Source organism: Perca flavescens, chromosome 11, assembly GCF_004354835.1.
Source record: "Perca flavescens isolate YP-PL-M2 chromosome 11, PFLA_1.0, whole genome shotgun sequence".
Taxonomy (NCBI): domain Eukaryota; kingdom Metazoa; phylum Chordata; class Actinopteri; order Perciformes; family Percidae; genus Perca; species Perca flavescens.
The window spans coordinates 22,389,852-22,409,657 of NC_041341.1; the positions used below are offsets into that span (position 1 = coordinate 22,389,852).

Consider the following 19,806-nt stretch of genomic DNA (forward strand, 5'->3'; position numbering starts at 1 on the left):
CCTCTTTCGCCACACGCTAGTTGGTACACTCTATAGCCATGAAATATCAATAATGTAAGAGTAGTTTACAAAACCCGAAGATAGAAGCCATATGAAAAAGAATAAGCGACGCACAGGATAAGGTATCCAAACGCGCCAGCCGCAGTCCAGGTTTTACAGCTTTATCAGTTGTTGCGTCGTGGATTACTCATCGCCCGTGAAGGTTGGGGCTATATCGACCTGTTCAAAACTGTACTCACAGAATAAGTTTTCATGCGAAAGTTCAAAATCCTTCAACGGCCCATAAAACACCAATATCTCTGCGTAATTAGTCGCTGGAAACTGTTTCCAGGATGAAACGTCTCTGTGCGCACTTGCGTCTGCGTCTGTGTTGGAGATTATTCGGTTTCCAGCCCTTCCTTTGTAATATGTATACATAGGAAATGAATTGCATCCAAGGACTGTGAAAAATGACGAGATGGAGGAAGAAAATCACTGTCCCACTGTCGTCATTTTTGGCTGCGCGCATCGACGCTGATTTCCAGGCTCTTTTTGGGCACCTTTTCCCCTGTCTTAGAGAAATGTCGACTGGATTTTCATGGTTCAGCGGTAGAGATCCACCAGATGCTCTTTTGGCTGCTTAGAGCCTTCTTTCCCGTCGATTTCCCTGCGCGGCTCCTGCGCACTTCCACGTTTCCAGTGATGCACTCACTGTTGCCTAGTGGTACTACAAAGACTGACAATTTGGAGGAGGAGGGAACGGGTTCGCCTGAAGTGATCAAATATGTAAAACTGAAGCCAAGATGTCATTTTGACTTTCAAATAATCACCCTAAACGCCACATCTTAGCCTATAAGGAAATAAATAGTCCTCTGTCTCTTTGCAACATTACCAAATCGGTTAATATGAACATAAAAATGGAAGAATAAAAACAGTATTTTACATCTTTATCTCTATGTTGCAAAGACACTCACATGAAGTATCCTGCTTTCCTAATGCTGAACAAATATCCTATGGTATACCTAATTTCCTTTTCAATGCAGTTTAAAGAAAAGTCCTCCCATCTGTAGTGGACATTTACAAATGAACCAAGTTTACTGGTTGTTATTCTGGGTCACCTGTGCTAACAGCCACGATGACCCCGCTTCCATTCCATGGGTGACTGCACCCACTTCATCCAGTGAATGCCATACACCAGAGATCTTAACAGAGTAACAAGTTAACACTCACAGCAAGCTGTATGAGATCTCAGGGGGGACAAAGAGCTGCAACCAGGATGCACTGCTCAGAATTCACTCATCTATTACCGAGATCATGGCCACAGAGGAATACACCCACACCATAGTTACCCTGGCTTTACACACTGTCTCTCGAACACACGAGGCACGATGAAGAACAACATACCAGCACCTCTTTCCTTCTCAACTTGATATATTGTGATGTTGTGTGTTGTACTAAATCAGCAATATTACTCCATGTTAAAAGCAAAATAACCACTTCATCAAGAAATCACTGATGACTGCAGCTTTGAAATTCACATGGTAGTCAGTTTTTGCTGGAAGTGTATCAGCAACAAAGCAGTTTGGGGCTCAATGTTGATTATTTTCACCCCAAAAAGACTAAATATCAGTGGATAGATAAAAGAGTAAGCCCTCCAATTGTTAGTCACCCACTGCAGCATTACACACTCTCATGTGAATATGAAACATCCTTTTTTTTACACTCTGCTGTCATGTCATGCAGCATCTGTTCATCATCTTTTATTTGCCGAAATATCCTAGAGTAAATGTCTACAGCAGCTTGTTGATATGATTTTTTTTGACCATTTTTGGATCCATTGTCTGAGCTCAGAGGGATCAATATGCTGGCAAGTCGGTCTGGTTCCAGGCAAAAACTACCTCTGCTATTATCCTGCAGCTCCCTGTGGTTTACCGCATGATATTCCATGTCCAGGCTGAGCCCAGCGTGCCCTACTGTCTAAATGGTAGCTTCTAACAGCACGAAGGCCTGACATAACTGTTTCCAAATGAGCAATTGCATGGCAGCACAGTGCAACGTTGATGTGCCTCCAAGTGTTGTCTGCGAGGCTCTGTGGTTCGGTCCTCTTGAGGGGGACAGACAGGAAAAGATTTCCCCTTCAGTCACAAGGCTGTCATAATTGCCAGGTAAACATTAGCTAAAGCTTCTGCAGGACTTTTATAATGAGTGCAAGGGGACACAGGTCATCCACCATGCATTCTGGCCCTCATTAGGAAGAAAAGGCTATTCACATATTTGCAGAGCAAAAATAAGGCTATTAGTTTGGACTGTATAACAGCCAGCCAGCCAGTACCAGCTAGACATTTTAATTGCTGTATTTAGAAAAAGCAATCAACTCCAGGATACAGTGTGTTGTGTGATGACACAATATGTATGTGCTACTATCTAGTGCCTTTTAGTTTTAAAGCCCCTGAAAACTTCAAATCAAAGTATTTCTCTATAACCTGAAAAATTCATGACTAGGTTTGGTTGGGTACTGACACCCGGTGCTAATACGGCACCGGTGCCTTAACGACCGTTATCTACCAGACCGAATAGCCATGCGGATTTCGGTGCCTCATTTTGGTGTTACTTAAAGATCCCATGACATTCTGCTTTTTGGATGGTTTTATATAGGCCTTAGTGGTCCCCTAATACTGTATCTGAAGTCTCTTTCCCGAAATTCAGCCTTGGTGCAGAATTACAGCCAATAGAGCCAGTCCCACAATGAGCTTTCCTTAGTATGCGCCATTTCTGTGTCTGTAGCTATGGAGGAGGAGAGAGCGGGGGGGGGGCTGCATGTTAACCAGGCTGCATGTTAAGCTAGTTAACACTACACTTGGCAGCAGGTAATTTTAGCCAGCCTCGTGCTGCATTCAAAGTTATTGGAAAATACCCTTTTCCCATCCAGTGGTTGTTTTTGTCATTTAACAGGAATTTACTGGTGAAGTAAGTTATTGTTATAAGTTATTGTTATTACATTAATATAAATCATTTAATTTTGACCCTGTGGCCTTAGCAATAAACAAGCCGTTTTATATATATATATATATATATATATATATATATACCGATACTTTTAAAAATATAAAAAAAACAATATTTAAAATATAAATATATTTAAAATATTTTTAAACGTAGCGGTTCAGGCACTGTTTAGGCACTGGCACCGTTTAAAAGTACTGTTTTAGTGGTATTTAACGATACCCAACCCTATTCATGACTGAACCTGCAACAATCAAAGTTTAAAACAAACATCTTTAGGTGTTATTTAGTAGGAGTTTAACTTTTAGAAGCTAATTTGCGTCATCAGAATTTTGTGGATTACATTTGATTAACAGTGGCCAAACAATCCACCAAATTCACATTCAAATGTTGCTAAATCCTGATTGGTGCATGTTAAGTATGACATCATCTTTTTCTAACTAAGTCACGCCCCATGTCAAACCTGTGAGAGGAGCACATAGAAAAAAGAAAAGAAAAACAGAAATCTATCATGTGAAAAAATCTAAATCTTGTGACCATGTAGGATCCAATCACTGATGGTTAGTTGATTCAGAATAATTTTTTGCAGGGCCTTTAAGTGATACAACAGTAAAATGTATGTAACAGACATGGTTATAGAAATGGATTATTGTCATGTGCAGTTTCTTTTTCTTTTCAAACCTAGGTGTTTTCATGTTTTTTCAAATTATAAGATCCCATTCCCATGTGGATTCAGTTCAACGTCAGTGAAAGTCCCAGAGAACATTTTACAATATAGCATGTCTCTAGAATGATCAGCCATAAGGGAGTCTATAGAAACCCGTATTTGAACCGGTATTCAAACACTCCCAACCCCACAGAAACACTTTTCTAATTCTGCTCAACACACAGGCTTTGTCACTGACAGCTAAATACAAGAATGAGGTTAAGGTCCGGGATGTTCTTGTCACACCCCAGGAGGCAGCTGATGTATAACACTGTGCACTAAATTAAAATATATGCAGATAAGTTCTTATCTAATAGCGGCTGAATGTTAAGGAGCTGCACATTTTGTTTCTACAAAGCAAAAAGGTTTTTTAGCATCATCCCCAGAAAACGACATCAACGAAACAAAACTTTCATCACCACCATTGAGCAGTGCACTGTATGTGGCTGGTTCTTCTTGCACTAGTGCAAGTCAAACTTCCATTAGTCAATGATCAGAAACACTTTGATGATCCTCTGTAACCCATTTCATAAAAATAGCCCGGGCGAAACCTGAGGGGCGGGTGGAGATGGGATTGATTTATTAATCTAATCAGAACAATGTAGGACACAAGATGCATTTGTCCTCCTCTCCAAATCAGCTCGGCTGGCACTTGAGGTCATCCTCCGAGAAGATCAGCCAATCACTTCAGACAATCTTCTGTAATTTTCCATCTTCCTTTATAATCTCTACAATCAGAGACAGAGCAGAGAAAACCGCCTCAGCTTTGATGTTGTCTTTGATGGATTTGTCCTTCTATTTCCCCCGCCACAAATTTACGACTTCCTCCCTAAATTTTCTCTGTAATCTTATTTTGCCGCTACAATATAGATTTTTTGAATTCTAAACCAACAATCTTCTTCTCATGAAATACATGCACTATGATTTTCTCCCCACAAAGATTAGGTTTTGACATGATGCTCACTTGATGCTGAAGCACTATCAGGCTCTCCTCCATGCTTGGCATGTAATGTTAAGCCATGTGGTGGATGAGCAGAGCAGCATCTCTAAACCAGTGATTCCATGCGGGTACAGCAATTGGGTAAAAATATGAAGCCTCCAAGGGGCACATGAGATTGTCAGCATCTTGTGGTAATCAAAGGACATTACAGCTCTTCATGAGCGACTGTGAAAGAAACAGCAGCATTTAACCACAAACTGAACCCTTGCTGGAGGCAAAATAGCATCTGATAATGACGTTGATACAGCCACACACAGTCATGTCAGATGAGGAATTATATAGGTACAAAAAAAGCGAATGAAAAAAATGAATATTGTTCTGGTGTAGTCTGCTGGTTTTTCTTTCCACAGCTGAAGCGAAGACCTTGTTAGTTGTCACTGTGGTCAAAAATAGCATCCGAACAGGAGTGTTTTGTGGAACAGCTCCTGGAGATTGATGATTGATTACTACACAATTACTGCTGAAAGCAGCAGGGCCCCTCCTCCTAATCACTGCTTTCATCGCTAAAAGAAGATTATCACATAGGAGAAGCTTGATAGAGGCACTTCCTCCCTGCGAATCAATAAAAATTACTCAAGCGATTGCAAGCATACGGCAGACATTTTCTCGGTTTAATCTCTAGGTTGGCTCGGCAGTTAAAAACATGCAGGTACTGTACGTTATTCTGTGTGTGTGTGTGTGTGTGTGTGTGTGTGTGTGTGTGTTGGGGGGGGGGGGGGGGGGGGGGTGTTAAACCATGTCTAATTAAAGCTGCTTTTCAATGCAGGCGCTCTGAAACTTCAGGTCCCCTTAACAATTAAGTGCAGGATTTCTCTGGTCTCGAGCAAGAAGAAAAGGCACATGCAGAGCATTGATTATCCCCCTAGTCCGCCTCTACATATTATTGGATTCACTTAGTTGATGGAACCCCATATGTTGAGCAAGGGAGAGACAGGCAGATCGGAGACACTTGGAGAAATGGGACAGAAATTGTAAAGCATTGTATTTGAAGTCGAGGCACGAAAAAAATGAGTCGTGTTAGGTTAGAGAGACAATCACATAACCAGATGGGAGGTTTAATTTCTGCTACGGTGTCCATGAAAGTTGCCCTGGATAAGAGCATCATGAGCAGGGTGTTTTCGAATTGCCGGAATTTACCCTTAAGTGCATGGGTGTTTTGCTTTTGACTTGTTGTTTTCCAATCATTTATAGATAAATGATGTGTCTGTACATATTTATGCTGTTACCCATAGGCTACTGTTACTACTAAATGATCGTCTTGTTGTCACTACAACATGGCTGTACTGTATGCCTGCAGTGGTTCAATTTGCCAATGGCATCTGAGGTATAGCATTGTCATACTCATACCCCAACTCAAATGATCTGACTGATCACTTGGCACAGAAAATATAGGTCTCATCATCAGTTACTTTCTGATTATCTTCATTTTCAGTATTGCTGTCTGATAGCACAGAGTTGCTTTGCTGCAGTTCCACGAAAGGGCAATTTCCCCTTGAAACTTAGTATATATTATTTTTAAATCATTGTATTGGTACTTTTACTAAAGTGAAGATTTTGAGTACTTCTTCCACCATAGGTTGCTGTGACATGAAGCAACTTCTATAGTCTTTTGTATGCATTGATTTATAGAACCAGCAACACAGAATGAGGCTAATCAGGAAAAAAACATGACTTGCAATTCCAAAACCTGCACCAACCTGCACCAAGGTGAAAATAAAGTATTATTCTCATATATACCTCGGGTCTCTAAAGACCCTATGAATGTTTACGAGAAAAACAACAGGAACACTGGAAAATTATTAAAACAAATAGTTTGAGGAATAACTCTAGGGCTTAACTGAATAAAATGAGTTGAATTATACAGCATGTTCTTAGTCTCTGAAGACCCGGGGTATGTGTTTAAAGGTTTAAGTCATAGCCACAGTTATAATTTTACTGAGCTTAAATGAGCCTATGCTTTATATAGTCCTGTACAACTGTACAGCCTCCATAGTGGGAAGCTCAGATCACGTACTAACCTTAGAGAGCCACAGTGAGCCACAGATAGCCACAGATAAGGCCTCCATTAGGGCTGTTATTTTAAAGCATCTCACCCGTTAATGGACTCCCCTGGCCCAGCCACAGACCCACTATCTTATCCTCACAGGCCCAGTTAACCAGTCTGAGTCTGGCTTCCTACAGGTGTGAGACTGTCTGAAACCACAGTCAGTCCTCACAGAGCCCCTGCTGAGGGTGTGGTAAGGTCCTGATGTGTTGTCAGCTCCACAACAACTATTAATACCTCTGCAATGCCTACTTTGGAGAAGTTTACAAATACTTATTTAAGTGAGAGAAATAAAAAGAAACAATATACGCAGTATGAATTATCAAAAAGGGGATACTTTTCTAGCTGTCCTATAGACTGCAAACTGCTTTTCTGCATGTATTAATATTTAGACCTACCATAACCCAAATGAATTATATATCATATAATACTAATAATACTACTACTACTAATAATAATAATAGTAGTATAATTGTAGATTAATGAAGTGTTAAAATTATGATAAAGTTGTTTGTAGCTTCACACTTAGCATAAAGACAGTGGTATAATCGTTTCATCTGACTCTCAAGAAGGTGCGTTTCTGAAAATGTCATAATATTCCTTTATTAATCAATTAGACCAGCGAAAGAATTATTTCACAAGTAGGATCAATGACTTATTTAAGTAAAAATGTCACACACATTAGGTGGTTCTATGTTCTTAAAAGTGTTGATTTGTAGTGGTTTTTTCAGTCTCATATCATCACCGTGAACTGAATGTATTTGGGTTTTGGACTTTTGGTCGGACTAAACAACCAATTTAAAAATGTCACTCTCTTTTTTTGCAGCTCTCAGATTTTGACAAAGTCAGAGCCACCTGAAAGGTCAAGCCTTCGTTGCTTACATGTACAGAATAATGAGCCGTGTCAGGAATACCTTCGTCAGCTGACGATGGCGTACACCCTTCCACATACTGGACAAAACAGAAAGGTAGCATCCATTACAATGTAGTTCTTCTAACATCCTGTTGTACGGTTGTTGTCCTCAATGGTCACTATGGAAAAGAAGCTGCTATTAGCGCCTTTAAAGCCCACACACTGAAGCCTGGTAATGAGATGTACGGGGGGTCTTAAAAGCTTCAACAACAAGGTTTATTAAACAACTGATGTATTGGTATGATGTGCTTCCTTGACACTGAAATTAATGCTAAATCTATGTTCAGTCTAAGTTTTTTTTTCTACAAAAAAAGGCAAAATTTACAAACAGGTAATGTCACTTTGCAACCAGTACATTGAAGTATTACATTCCTATTTTAACACCATGCACTTCAAGAAAATGAAAAACAATATATGTGTATTGGTAATTGAATTTTAGTCTGAATGCCAAGCAGGCACTTGGCAAGGATTCAGTATTCAAGCAGCTTTGATAGTATTTCAGCAGTAGTTGCTCCCTCATGTAGAGCTCACTTGAGGTCCTTAAGGTGGTCTGAGAATTGGTTATGTGGGGACGAGGATGATTTCCAAAACACACCGTAATTTCAAAATCCAAGGTAAGCACTGGTTTTTATTACCACGATTCCAAATAAAACACTACAATACTGAACCTTGTGATCTTTTCACTATTCAATGTTTTTTCTCAGTGTTCATGTTTTACAGCATCATAGAAAAATAATTGGTTCTGTATGTACAACAACAATGGTGATAGAAACCTGTTAACAGCATTATGTACAATAACATTTGTTGCCTGATCAACAATGAAAAGTACCTGTCACATTTGCATTGGTGAGTGTTGACATACTGAATGTTGACTTCACTGTAACGAAAAGTTTGAGCAAGCATTAATATGATGGTGACATATTCATGAGATATGACAGTTATTTATTATCAATACACAGTTTTTTACCCAAAATGAGAAGAGAAAAAAAGAACATTCTTCTTTTTAAACACCAAAAACATTCTAAAAACCAATAAACAACTTTCTAAAGGCACACGTAACTATCTGGCTCCAAGACATCATTACTTTTTAAAGACATTGGTAGTAGGAATCTGAAAACTTACAGAATCTTTAGTAATGACGCTCTCAGATAGCCGTGATGACACAGTGCAGTTAAAGTATTTCTGAACACAGTCAATCATTTAGGGAAAACTCCTACATTCATTTAAAATCAATGGCAGAGTTTCGATTACTTGCTTCTTCTTTTCCCGCAAACACTTCTTTCATTTCTTCAAAAAGCGTGTTATAAATAAACTTCCGTACAGATCCAAAGAGCTGCCTCACACTTCCATACTGTAATTCCTGTTTCACTAATATGGAACATTATGAGATTAATCCAGGAGGATGGTATAGCTGCACTCTATTAATTTGTTTTTAATATAATGGTTTGAAATATTCAGGATAATATTTGTTACCAAACATCTCAAGAAATCCACCTTAACAACTAGAGCCCGACCAATAAATTGGCAGATCAACTCATCACAGATATATTATCTGCCTATACGTCAGCTGATCATTCACAAGAAACTGTTACAGAAATGCCAAAGATACGTTTGAGGTATTTTAGAAATCGAGTGTCCATTACATAGTTTGTCCATCAGAGAGAACTGATAAGTAAAACTTGTAAATGCCTAAATTATGTTTTCTAATAGCCAAATTTGAGGAATTCTAATACATACACATATATATATATATATATATATATATATATATCCTTTGTGTTTGTTTTGATTTTGTATTTATTTGGTTTCTTACTACCAAAAAAATGGGTTTTACAGACCGCTTAAATCATTAAGGCTTATAAAAAAAGATAATTAAACGATAATGACGTTCCTCGGTCAGCAGCGCACTACAGAACGGACGTTGACGGGGCAACACTGGCTCTCAAATGTCAGTCACCATCTGGGGTTAGAAACGCCCACCAAGAGGCTCCAAGCTTAGACACTGTTTCTACAAATATGTCTGCAGTGTTTAATCATCTTTTTAAATATTGGAAAAATATACACAGCAGCTGAAATATCATTATAGTTTACATTTCCTTACACCAAAAGTGATGAGAATTTAAATTTCAGTTTGACTTTAAAACCAAAGATCAAATGTTTTAACCCTGAAATATAAATATCGGTATCGGCTTCACAGATCCAGTATTGGTCGGGCTCTGTTAACGGCATCACTTTGAATGTTATTTGAATGTACTTGAGACACTGATATGGAGAGAGGGTGAGCAGCAGTCATGACAACAGTCTTGTTTTTAGATTGCAGACCATCGCAGAGACATGCCTTGCAATATTCTTGTTATAAATGCTCTTCTGTTTATTTGTTTGGTTTGTCCAGCAGCTAAGCGGCAGTCTGAGCAGCACAGTGGATGCACGGCTAGCAGCTGGCTGACACAGTGTGAGTGCTTTGATTTCAATGTTGTCCTTGCACAGACCTCACACACCGATCTCCCTGCTTGGACACGACAAGGTCCCCAAAGCCACACCTTGTCGTGTCGCCCGAATGGCAGGTGCAGCTTCTCTCAAACCTGTGGCGAGCTGTAAAAAGAGACGGCCTTCATAATGGAAGATAAGCCGCTGCTGCCTGGATCTCTGTATTAGCTGGCCAGGCTGTTACAGGAAGAGGCGTATGGTGTGCTGTGGTAAGAGCCACCTGGCGAGGGTGTGGAGAGCCAGGACCAGTTAGGATGAGGATAGAGCGGTGGGGGAGAGAGAGATGAGGCGAGGGATCAGACGCTTAGGGTCATGTTACGGAGCAGCCACTGCTGAGCGCGGCTGCCGTTGCAGTCTCTCAAGGTGGGGACCATCTTGTCCTCCTCAGACGGCTTGTCCAAACACTGGTTGCTGTTCACATGCAGCAGGGTGAGTCGCTGGAGAGAGAAGGACGAAAACACAGGCAATTACATGTAAACGTATACACATTAATGTACAAACACACACAATACATATTTTTTTTCTGTTTTGAGAGTTATTTTAAACTCTTCTCGGGAGAAAGTTGAATCCACCTGGGTGACTAAGATGAACCTTCACAGACACACTTCCAAATATTGATTTCCCACATTTTACAAAAATACATTCCGACCCAAGTATATGGCCTGAGCTTGTTACACTCAGTAACTGTAGCAGGAGCAGGGAAAAACAATAGGCACATCAAGAGAACAGGATGTTCTAGTCGAGAAAAAGTGAGTCGTGCCCCTTATACAACACAATGTGCACTGAGACTGCTCAGAGGATTGAGGCTCTCGTCGGTGTGGAGACTGTTGTCCTCACGACCATTTTACAGGAAGGATTTCTTTGTGAACTACTGTTGAGCACCAGAAGCATGAAAAAAAAAATAAAATAAAATCAATAAAGACTAGAATATAACTAATTTCATTACACATTAATGTTCAATCTTAAAAGATTGAGCTTGGTCTGGTGATAGCCAGACTATAAAATGGTTGCTAGTAGCGCCAATACCAATGACAATCAACATCTCAGTCTGCAGCTCATCATTTCTGTTGCTTTTGGCTCAATGTTGGAGTTTGGAGTTGGACACAGAGGTGCAGTCAGGTTGTGGGACTGAACACTACAGTAGGAGGAGGCCAAATGTCCACGCAGCTTAAAATATTAAACTCTTGAAATGACAGACATGTTCTAATATTGACCCTGCAACAACTGATGTTTTGGCCACTTGTGCACAGCAGAAACAAGCTGTGAAGACAACACTGACATATTATCCTTTTTAAGTCAATAGGGTGATCATGTTAGCAAACAGTTGCCTATTTAAACATCCAGGTTAATAGTAAGTTCAATATTCACTCTCCTTTAAGCTCTGTTTTTGGTCTCCACCATCTCCTGAGGAAAATGTCTGGCTCTTCATAGCTTCAATATGCTCGCCAGCTAGTCACTAACTTTGTTGCGGGCCAGAAAACCAAAACAATGAGATAAAAGGCGCTATAAATCTCAATAGAGCTGGGGGGGAACTGCAGTGTCAGGTGCTTTTATGCATTGTGAGAAAACCCATATTTCCCAAAAAAAACTTTCTTGTTTCTCCTGTAGTTTGTTCAAATGACTTCCATGTACAGCTAATGGTTCTGTGTGAATCCCAAACGTTGGTAAAAGTGACCAATAAACACCATTAGTGACAAAAGTAATGCTACTTATTAATTACTACATCAATATTATTGCTCCTTTACTAGTTTAAACCTCATTCAATACAATGCAATCTATAGACTTTATATTTAATATAGTGACACCTCCCAGAGGCCTTTAGCCGGCCTGTGTACAGTTGTGAATTGACACCTTAATGCTAATCCGTGATTATTAACAAAACAGAAATTATGGGCAGTCATTTCTCCTTTGCATAAGGAATGATAAGCTCATGAGTCATTTTATCGAAATGAAAGGTTAAAAGAAGATAAAGAGGCTTACTGGAACACTTGAATAAAACTCAGCCATTGTTAATGTTATTATTAGTAACATCTTCAGCTGATTGACATCAATTCATCCTCAAACTATTTCAGCAATATAATTAATTGTTAATAAATAGGCTTAACTGCCTCAGATGATTATTTAAGGGTAGATTTAGATTTCGATGCTGCTGACCTCAAACAGTCCTGTTATTTTTGGGGTTTACTCTGCAGTATACCACGTCCTCCCAAATGTATCTCCTGCACCACTCCCACATTGTCCCCTCTCCTCTGCAAGTTCTGTCCGTTTGCTCGTCTATCACATAAACTATGAAAGACAGAACAAGCACTTTTAAAATGTCCAGACTGGACAACACGCCTGTTGTGATGAGCTGAACTCAAGCACCACATGAGCAAGTACCACAGAAATCGGAGGCTATCTGCCACCAAGGCTCTAGGAGGTAACACGCCCCCACCACCACCACCACCACCCCTGCTCTCAATAGCCTTGATTAACCATTTATGTTCATTCCTTCAGAAGTAACACGCTTCCGCAATTTTGCTGCTCACTTGAGTTGCTCTTCTCGTCCTAATGATCACATGCAGAGAAGTAGAAGAGAAGTAGGGAAGCTAAAGTTAGTTTGTGAGGAGAAGCAGAGAGGAAAACAATGGCATGAGAGAAACTTACATTTATACACTTAAATTACAGTATGTTAAAAATGAAATGCTAGCTGCCGCTAAGACACCATTAGGTGTTGTAATGTTTGTAAATTACACATAATTTGTTTTGTTAAAAAAAATAAAGCAACTTGCAAGATATAGGATCACAAAACTAGAGATAACCTCAGTTCTACCAGTCTGCACCCAGTTATCTTGGGAGTCATTTTCAAACTAAACGGCACAAATGAAAGAAAAATACATGTGAATATCTACAAACCACAGTCTGCATGCAACATACAAATATGAGCATTGACATGATTTATCTTGAGTTGCAGTTGAGGGATAATTCTATATTAAAACAAGATTGTGCTCAGACTGTTGACAGAGGATATTCAGACTAATGAGCCCACAGAGGTCAGGCTCAGGCCATGTTTGATCTTAAGCTATAAAACACAAGTGCCTGACATTCGCTGCCTGGATACGGAGAAGTGCACACACATACATCTCTCCTGAAATACACATTGCAGACCACACTACAGGGCACGTTTGTTCAAACAGTTCAAGAACAAAGAGAGCAGGTGGCAATAAACCTTACCCACCTGCCAAAAAACTGAAGACAAGAACAAAAAGGGATAGCGCTACACTTCAGACATTTTAATTTTCTTGCTTTGTTAAAAAGATAATTAAAAAATCAGCTAGTTTTAAGAATAGGTAAATTAAATCAGAAATGTTTACTCAGTGATTTGCAGAATTTGCAAATTACTTAATTTAAAAAAGGTACTCGTACATGGAGCTTCTCTGAATTGGAGGTAGATCTAATCTATAAATCATATGAACCTGGTTTAGCCAATAACGAGAATATATTTAGTCTAAGATCCAAACCTACTCTAGTGGCAGAGATGACAGAAGAGGAGTATAACGGCGGAGGGTAGAAAAACCATTCCACATTTAATGAAAATACTAGAAACGTAGAGGTCTTGTCCTTTGCTCATAATTATTTCATGCCCCCTTTGGGGCAGAGAAAACTCCCATCTCAGCCTTCCAGCAAACCAACCAGCGTCTCCGGAGAAAGTCGTAGAGTGTGTGCACAGCTGAGACCAGCTAATTAAATGAGGACCATTTCTAACCGTAAGCCTCGGCTGAGGAACATTATCCTCTTTGTCACCAAGCAGCACAGTGGACCTGCTGAAAGGGACAAGAGTACCTGTTTGACCTGATCTTGTGCTGACTCTGGTTATCCAGAGGGCTGGGCTGCTTTTTGTGGGAAATACAAAAACAGCAGATTCCTTTTATCTCAAGGCAGAGTCAGGCAACAGTCTCATTTGCTCTAATGGTGCCCTGCTCTTGTGTACGCGCTCTCCTCTGGTGCTGGCTATACCACGAGGACCTCTGAGTGTGAACAGAAAATCAGGCCATCTAACAGCAGGTCACTTTACTGCCGCAACTCTGACACACACCAGCAGCCCTGGGAGCTTCTTACCCAATTTACCCTGCTTGTATACAAAAACTGTGGCATGCGACAATGAAATGGCTCTTAAGCTTTTTGAGAAATACAACAGTGCAGGACTCTGAGGCGCAAACACCATATAACGCAGCAGAACAGAATAGGCTACAGACAAAATGACAGACCGGAAAAAGCAGGAAAAAAAACAACCTTGAAACAGACAGAAATGCTGAGCCAAAAAACGTTCCTTACAAAACTATGTAAATAAGAAGGCAGAGTGACGAAGAGCACTGTTAATTGGGATTCACCGGTTTTACAATATGTACATGGCACAGTGTACACAGCTGCTTCAGGCCCATAGGAGAGTGGCCTGAGAGGCCAGGGACATGAAAGGCAGGTTCATAATGAAGGATCACTTCAAAAGAACTAAACAATGGTAAGCACATTTCAATCAGCCATGCACGTAGATATTCAGCTAAAAATAAACACGCTCTCCAGCTCTGGCATCATTCCCCAAATGCAGGCAGTCCAGGGGACAGCCAGGGAATTTCCACATCAAAATAAAATATTTATGTTGGAAAATAAATGTCAAATTAGATCTAATTTAGCATGAAGACTAGCTAAAGGTCTTGCATATAGCATCTTATACACAGATCTGTCTTGATGGGACATCTGTCATTGCTTGATGTGCCTCTGCCCCTGTCGTCATACGTTCTCACTGAAAGGTCACCGGTAAAAGCTACTTAATGCTTCCTAAAACAATTTGCATGCACATTCTGACTAATACCTAAAAGATCAACATTATAACAACAAGCTCTGCATTCATCTGCCCTGACAAAAAGAAGAAAATAAAAAGTCCTCTTAAAAAACAGACAGACACAACAATCAGCTACATACAGTAGGTGCCTAATAAAGCCCCAACAGGTCAAACTAATCTACTTCTAACAACCACTACACAGCAGCTAAAATGACCACCAGCTTCTACTCTCAGCCTAGTTGTACTAACCTGCTCACCTCAGACCCTACAGCTTAGAGTGAATAATCAGTGGGACTGAAGTAAAAGCGTCTTGCGACGTCCACACGTGTGTAGTTGTGGAGGACCCAGGCCTGTAAGGGACTGTTGTCACAGTACTCCACTGTGGGGCCGTAGGTGCCGTCCTCCAGACGGTTGATGGTCAGACATGATTGGGTGATGATGTGGAGGAAGGTGTGCTTCTGCAGCGAGCCAGGATTGAAAGGAACAGATGGTGGTGAAGGTAAGTCCAAGAGTCAGTCAATCGGTTATTGTTAAATTAATCCATCTGTTCTTCACGGCCAACTTTTCCATTTTAATATGAGGTGATTGTTTTCAATGACAGTGAATTTAAATAGAAAAAGGTGTGTTGTTTATTTAAGGTGCAACTTAATTCCGGCATACTATACTGTCAACACTGAGTTTATGAGAGATCATGGACATGTGTTAGGTATCAAATTCACAGTAAAAAAAAAAAAAAAAAAAAAAAAAAAAAACGTTAAAGCCACAGGATGTCACAACCAATCAAAAAGGGAAAGCACATATCAAAACATCTGAGCCAAATTCCACCTGAAATACCACGTACAAATTTGATCACCATAGCCTTAAAATAAGACATTAACATTGCACAAAGTATTTCAAAATTTGTACAATACAGATATAAATAGTAAAATCTAATTTCTTGTTTATACTATAAAAGATTAGATAGGCAATGCACAGCAATTTTTTTTATTGTTGGTTAGTGGTTATTGTCTGATCAGCCTCCTTTACCCCCCCTTTAACCTTTGTTTGTTGATATCACCCATTTAATGTTTTGCAGAATGAAAATTACATTTATTTTTGTATTGTATGGATTTTGACATATATGGTTTGTCTTATTTTAAGGATGTTTTTATTAATTATTGATGTGGTAATTGAGGTGAAATTTGGCTCAGATGTTTTGATATTTGCTTCCCTTTTTTGATTGGTTGATACAACGTGTGGCTTTATGCCGCATTAATGTCATATCAGGGTTATTTCAATTAAGAGTTTCCGAGTGTAAATAGCATTCACGTCAACTATCAAGTTTTAATTACAACTGGAGAAACTCGGAAATCTCCGATATATAGCCGACTTGGCACTTACGAATAAGGAAGTGCCTAATAACAAAACAAATATGGTTGCTTCAAATATTGGCCAAAGACTGTCAACATAATTAAACCCAAATGAAATGGATATGGTGTAATTCTGTCACAGAACAGTCAAAGTCATTAACATGGGAATCTTTCCTATCTCTGCCATCCATCCCATATGACGTGAAGGCGATATTAGTAAAGTTGTTTTTTCATATTGTGAATTTGATGTGCTCACAGTGTGCAGGAACTCAAACTTTTTTTTTTCCATGTGATTGCATTTTCCAAATCACCTTACCAGTAGGGCTGGGCGATATGGAGAAAATCAGATATCAAAATATTTTTGACCAAATACCTCAATGTCAATATTGCGACGATATTGTAAGGTTGTAATTGGTGCTTTCACAAAATATCTTCACATTTAGATTTTAAATAAATATAATATAATGACTAAGTGGTTAAAGGCAAATAATAGAACAGCTAGAACAGTCTGGTAAGTAAAAAAAAAATTACATAACTCTAGTGTAATGCAGCCTTTAAAACCAGGAAAAGACTAAACCTACCATGTAACGATATTACGATTCTTCAAAATCTAAGATGATATATAGGGCCCTATTTTAACGATCTGAAACGCAAGTATGAAACGCAAAACTCAAGTAACTTTGTGGGCGGATCTCAGGTGCTGTTGCTATTATAACGGCAGGATAAATGAGTCTTGCGCCCGACGCAAATCTAAAATGGGTTGGTCTGAAGCAACTAGGTGTGGTTTGGGCGTAACGTGCAATAAACCAATCAGAGCGTCATCTCACATTCCCTTTAAGAGCAGGTGCGCTTGTTCCATAGCGGATTGCTATTATAACGGCGGATTTGCCTGGTGCACGCCAGCGGGAGCTGTCCGGGATGCGGCAAAGTAATAAATGCCCGTGTTGACCGGGTGGCGATGTTGCTGCGGCCTCTCGGACGCATCTCCTCAAGTCTGGAGAGGATTGCTGCATCCATGGAGCGTGGGCCTCCAAACGTACTTGCTCCTGTTGTGCCCCTTCCTCCTCCCCCCACTCCCATCTCCGTCCACCCGCTCCATCAGGAGCACATCGTGCATTGCCACTCCCGGACCCTCAAGTGTCCAATCCCGCCGTAATTCAACATCACGTCTCCTTAAGTCCTCTAATATTTCCTCATTTATGTCATCAACACATCCATGATTCATGAAAATGTTGTGTAAAACACAACAAGCCACAAAGAATGCTGCGACTTTTTGAGGACTGTACTGTAAAATGCCTCCTGACCTATTCAAACACCTGAAGGGCATTTTCAGTAATATTTTTTCCTTGAATGTATGGTTTGCAAAAATGGGAACCGCTGCGTCTGTGTAGATGAGAGAAGCACGGTGTATGCGCGTTGTGCGCACGCTACATTATGGCCAAGCATGCACCCCTAAAATAGCATCTGAATAACACGCCACTGACTTTAGACTAGCGCCACTGATTTTAGAGCAGGTTTTTCCTGGTCAGTGGCAGAATTGTTTTCTGAAACTGCAAAATAGCATCAGGGAACTTTGCGCCTGAACACGACTCCTCTTTTCGCTGAACTGCCCCCGGGGGCGCAAATACATTCCCTATTTTACCGCTGTGCGTCAGATGCAAAATAGGAATGATACATGCGTCGGTGTACAAAGTCAATTGCGCTGGGTGCAAGATAGGGCCCCTAGTCTCATATCACAATATCGATATAATATTGATATATATTGCACAGCCCTACTTTCCAGCTGTGAATGAAATAACACTGAAAAACATAGCTGACCTATCTTTGTCGCTGGAAAAATACAGTAAGTAAACCATTAGTCTCTACTACACTAATGCAAAACTTCACATATATACCAAAGTAAAAAGCAGAGCTGGATAAATTCGGCAGATTTTCCCATTTAAGCTTAAACTCTGTGAGTAAGATTAGGGGAATAAGTTTGACTGCCTCAATGTATGTAACAATGCATATTCATGAGTGACTGTTTGACAAAGCAGAGTGAACACAGCTTATTTCTGGCTGAAACAGCAGAGCAGGTGAAAAAGAAGAAAGGCTGTCTGTCACAGCTGTGAATGAATACAGCAGGAATACGGAAGAGTCAGGTATTCCTGTGAAAGGCAAACTGTTGAGCAGATGAAATGTTAATGGTACTGTAATCACCCGGGATTCGGTCCCTGTCCATCACACTTGGGCTTAAAATAACCTTGGCCACTGACAGCCCAATGCTGTTTACAACAGAGACCAGTCCTCTTCGTTTATGAATTATTCAATTTGTCCATATTAAGAATGCACCCAGAGAACAAAGTGTAATGAAAGGACTTCTCCTAGGGTTTGTTTCATGCTTGATGAAAAGGCCTCAAGGCTTCCTCACCTTGTCTACATGTCATATCTACATGTCAGCGATATGACATCTCAATCACTGAGAGATAACACTGTCCACCCCTGGCCGTATCTTGCACTTAACGCAATTGCCTTTGTACACAGACGCATGTATCATTCCTATTTTGCACCCGACGCACAGCAGACTTTTCTCTCCACAGACGCACGTTGGTAAATTAGGGAATGTATTTGCGCCCCCGGGGGCGGTTCAGCGAAAAGAGGAGTCGTGTTCAGGCGCAAACGTTCCCTGATGCTATTTTGCAGTTTCAGAAAACAATTCTGCCACTGACCAGGAAAAACCTCGTCTAAAGTCAGTGGCACTAGTCTAAAGTCAGTGGCGTGTTATTCAGATGCTATTTTAGGGGTGCATGCTTGGCCATAATGTAGCGTGCGCACCACGCGCATACACCTTGCTTCTCTCATCTACACGGACGCAGCAGTTCCCATTTTTGCAAACCATACATAATTACAAGGAAAAATATTGCTGAAAATGCGCTTCAGGTGTTTGGATAGATCAGGAGGCATTTCACAGTACAGTCCTCAAAAAGTTGCAGCATTCTTTGTGGCTTGTTGTGTTTTACATAACATTTTCATGAATCACGGATGTGTTGATGACATAAATGAGGAAATATTAGAGAGGGATTGGACACTCCGGCGGGATCTGGTCCGGGAGCGGCAATGCGCTCCTGCGGGTGGACAGAGATGTAGTTGGGGGATGAGGAAGGGGCACAACAGGAGCAGGTGGTGCGTTTGGAGGCCCACGCTCCATGGCTGCAGCAATCCTCTCCATACTGTGGAGATGCGCCCGAGAGGCCGCAGCAACATCGCCACCCGGTCAAAACGGGCATTTATTACTTTGCCGCATCCCGGATGCGCCAGGCAAATCTGCCGTCATAATAGCAATCCGCCATGGAACAAGCGCGCCTGCTCTTAAAGGGAATGTGAGATGACGCTCTGATTGGTTTATTGCACGTTACGCCCAAACCACACCTAGCTTCTTCAGACCAACCCATTTTAGATTTGCGTCAGGTGCAAGACTCATTTATCCTGCCGTTATAATAGCAACAGCGCCTGGGATCCGCCCACAA

At 40.5% G+C, this 19,806-nt stretch overlaps 1 protein-coding gene across 2 annotated transcripts in view; it reads right to left on the reverse strand.

Moving 5' to 3' along the window:
* Positions 1–9,394: 9,394 nt before the first annotated feature.
* The window catches only part of galnt13 (polypeptide N-acetylgalactosaminyltransferase 13), a 40,662-nt gene continuing 30,250 nt past the window's right edge, over positions 9,395–19,806 (reverse strand). For both annotated transcript variants that reach the window (XM_028590944.1, XM_028590943.1), the window contains exon 12: positions 9,395–10,569. In XM_028590944.1, coding sequence (XP_028446745.1) covers positions 10,429–10,569 — 141 coding nt within the window. In that variant the 3' untranslated portion in view covers positions 9,395–10,428. The remainder of the gene's footprint in view (positions 10,570–19,806) is intronic.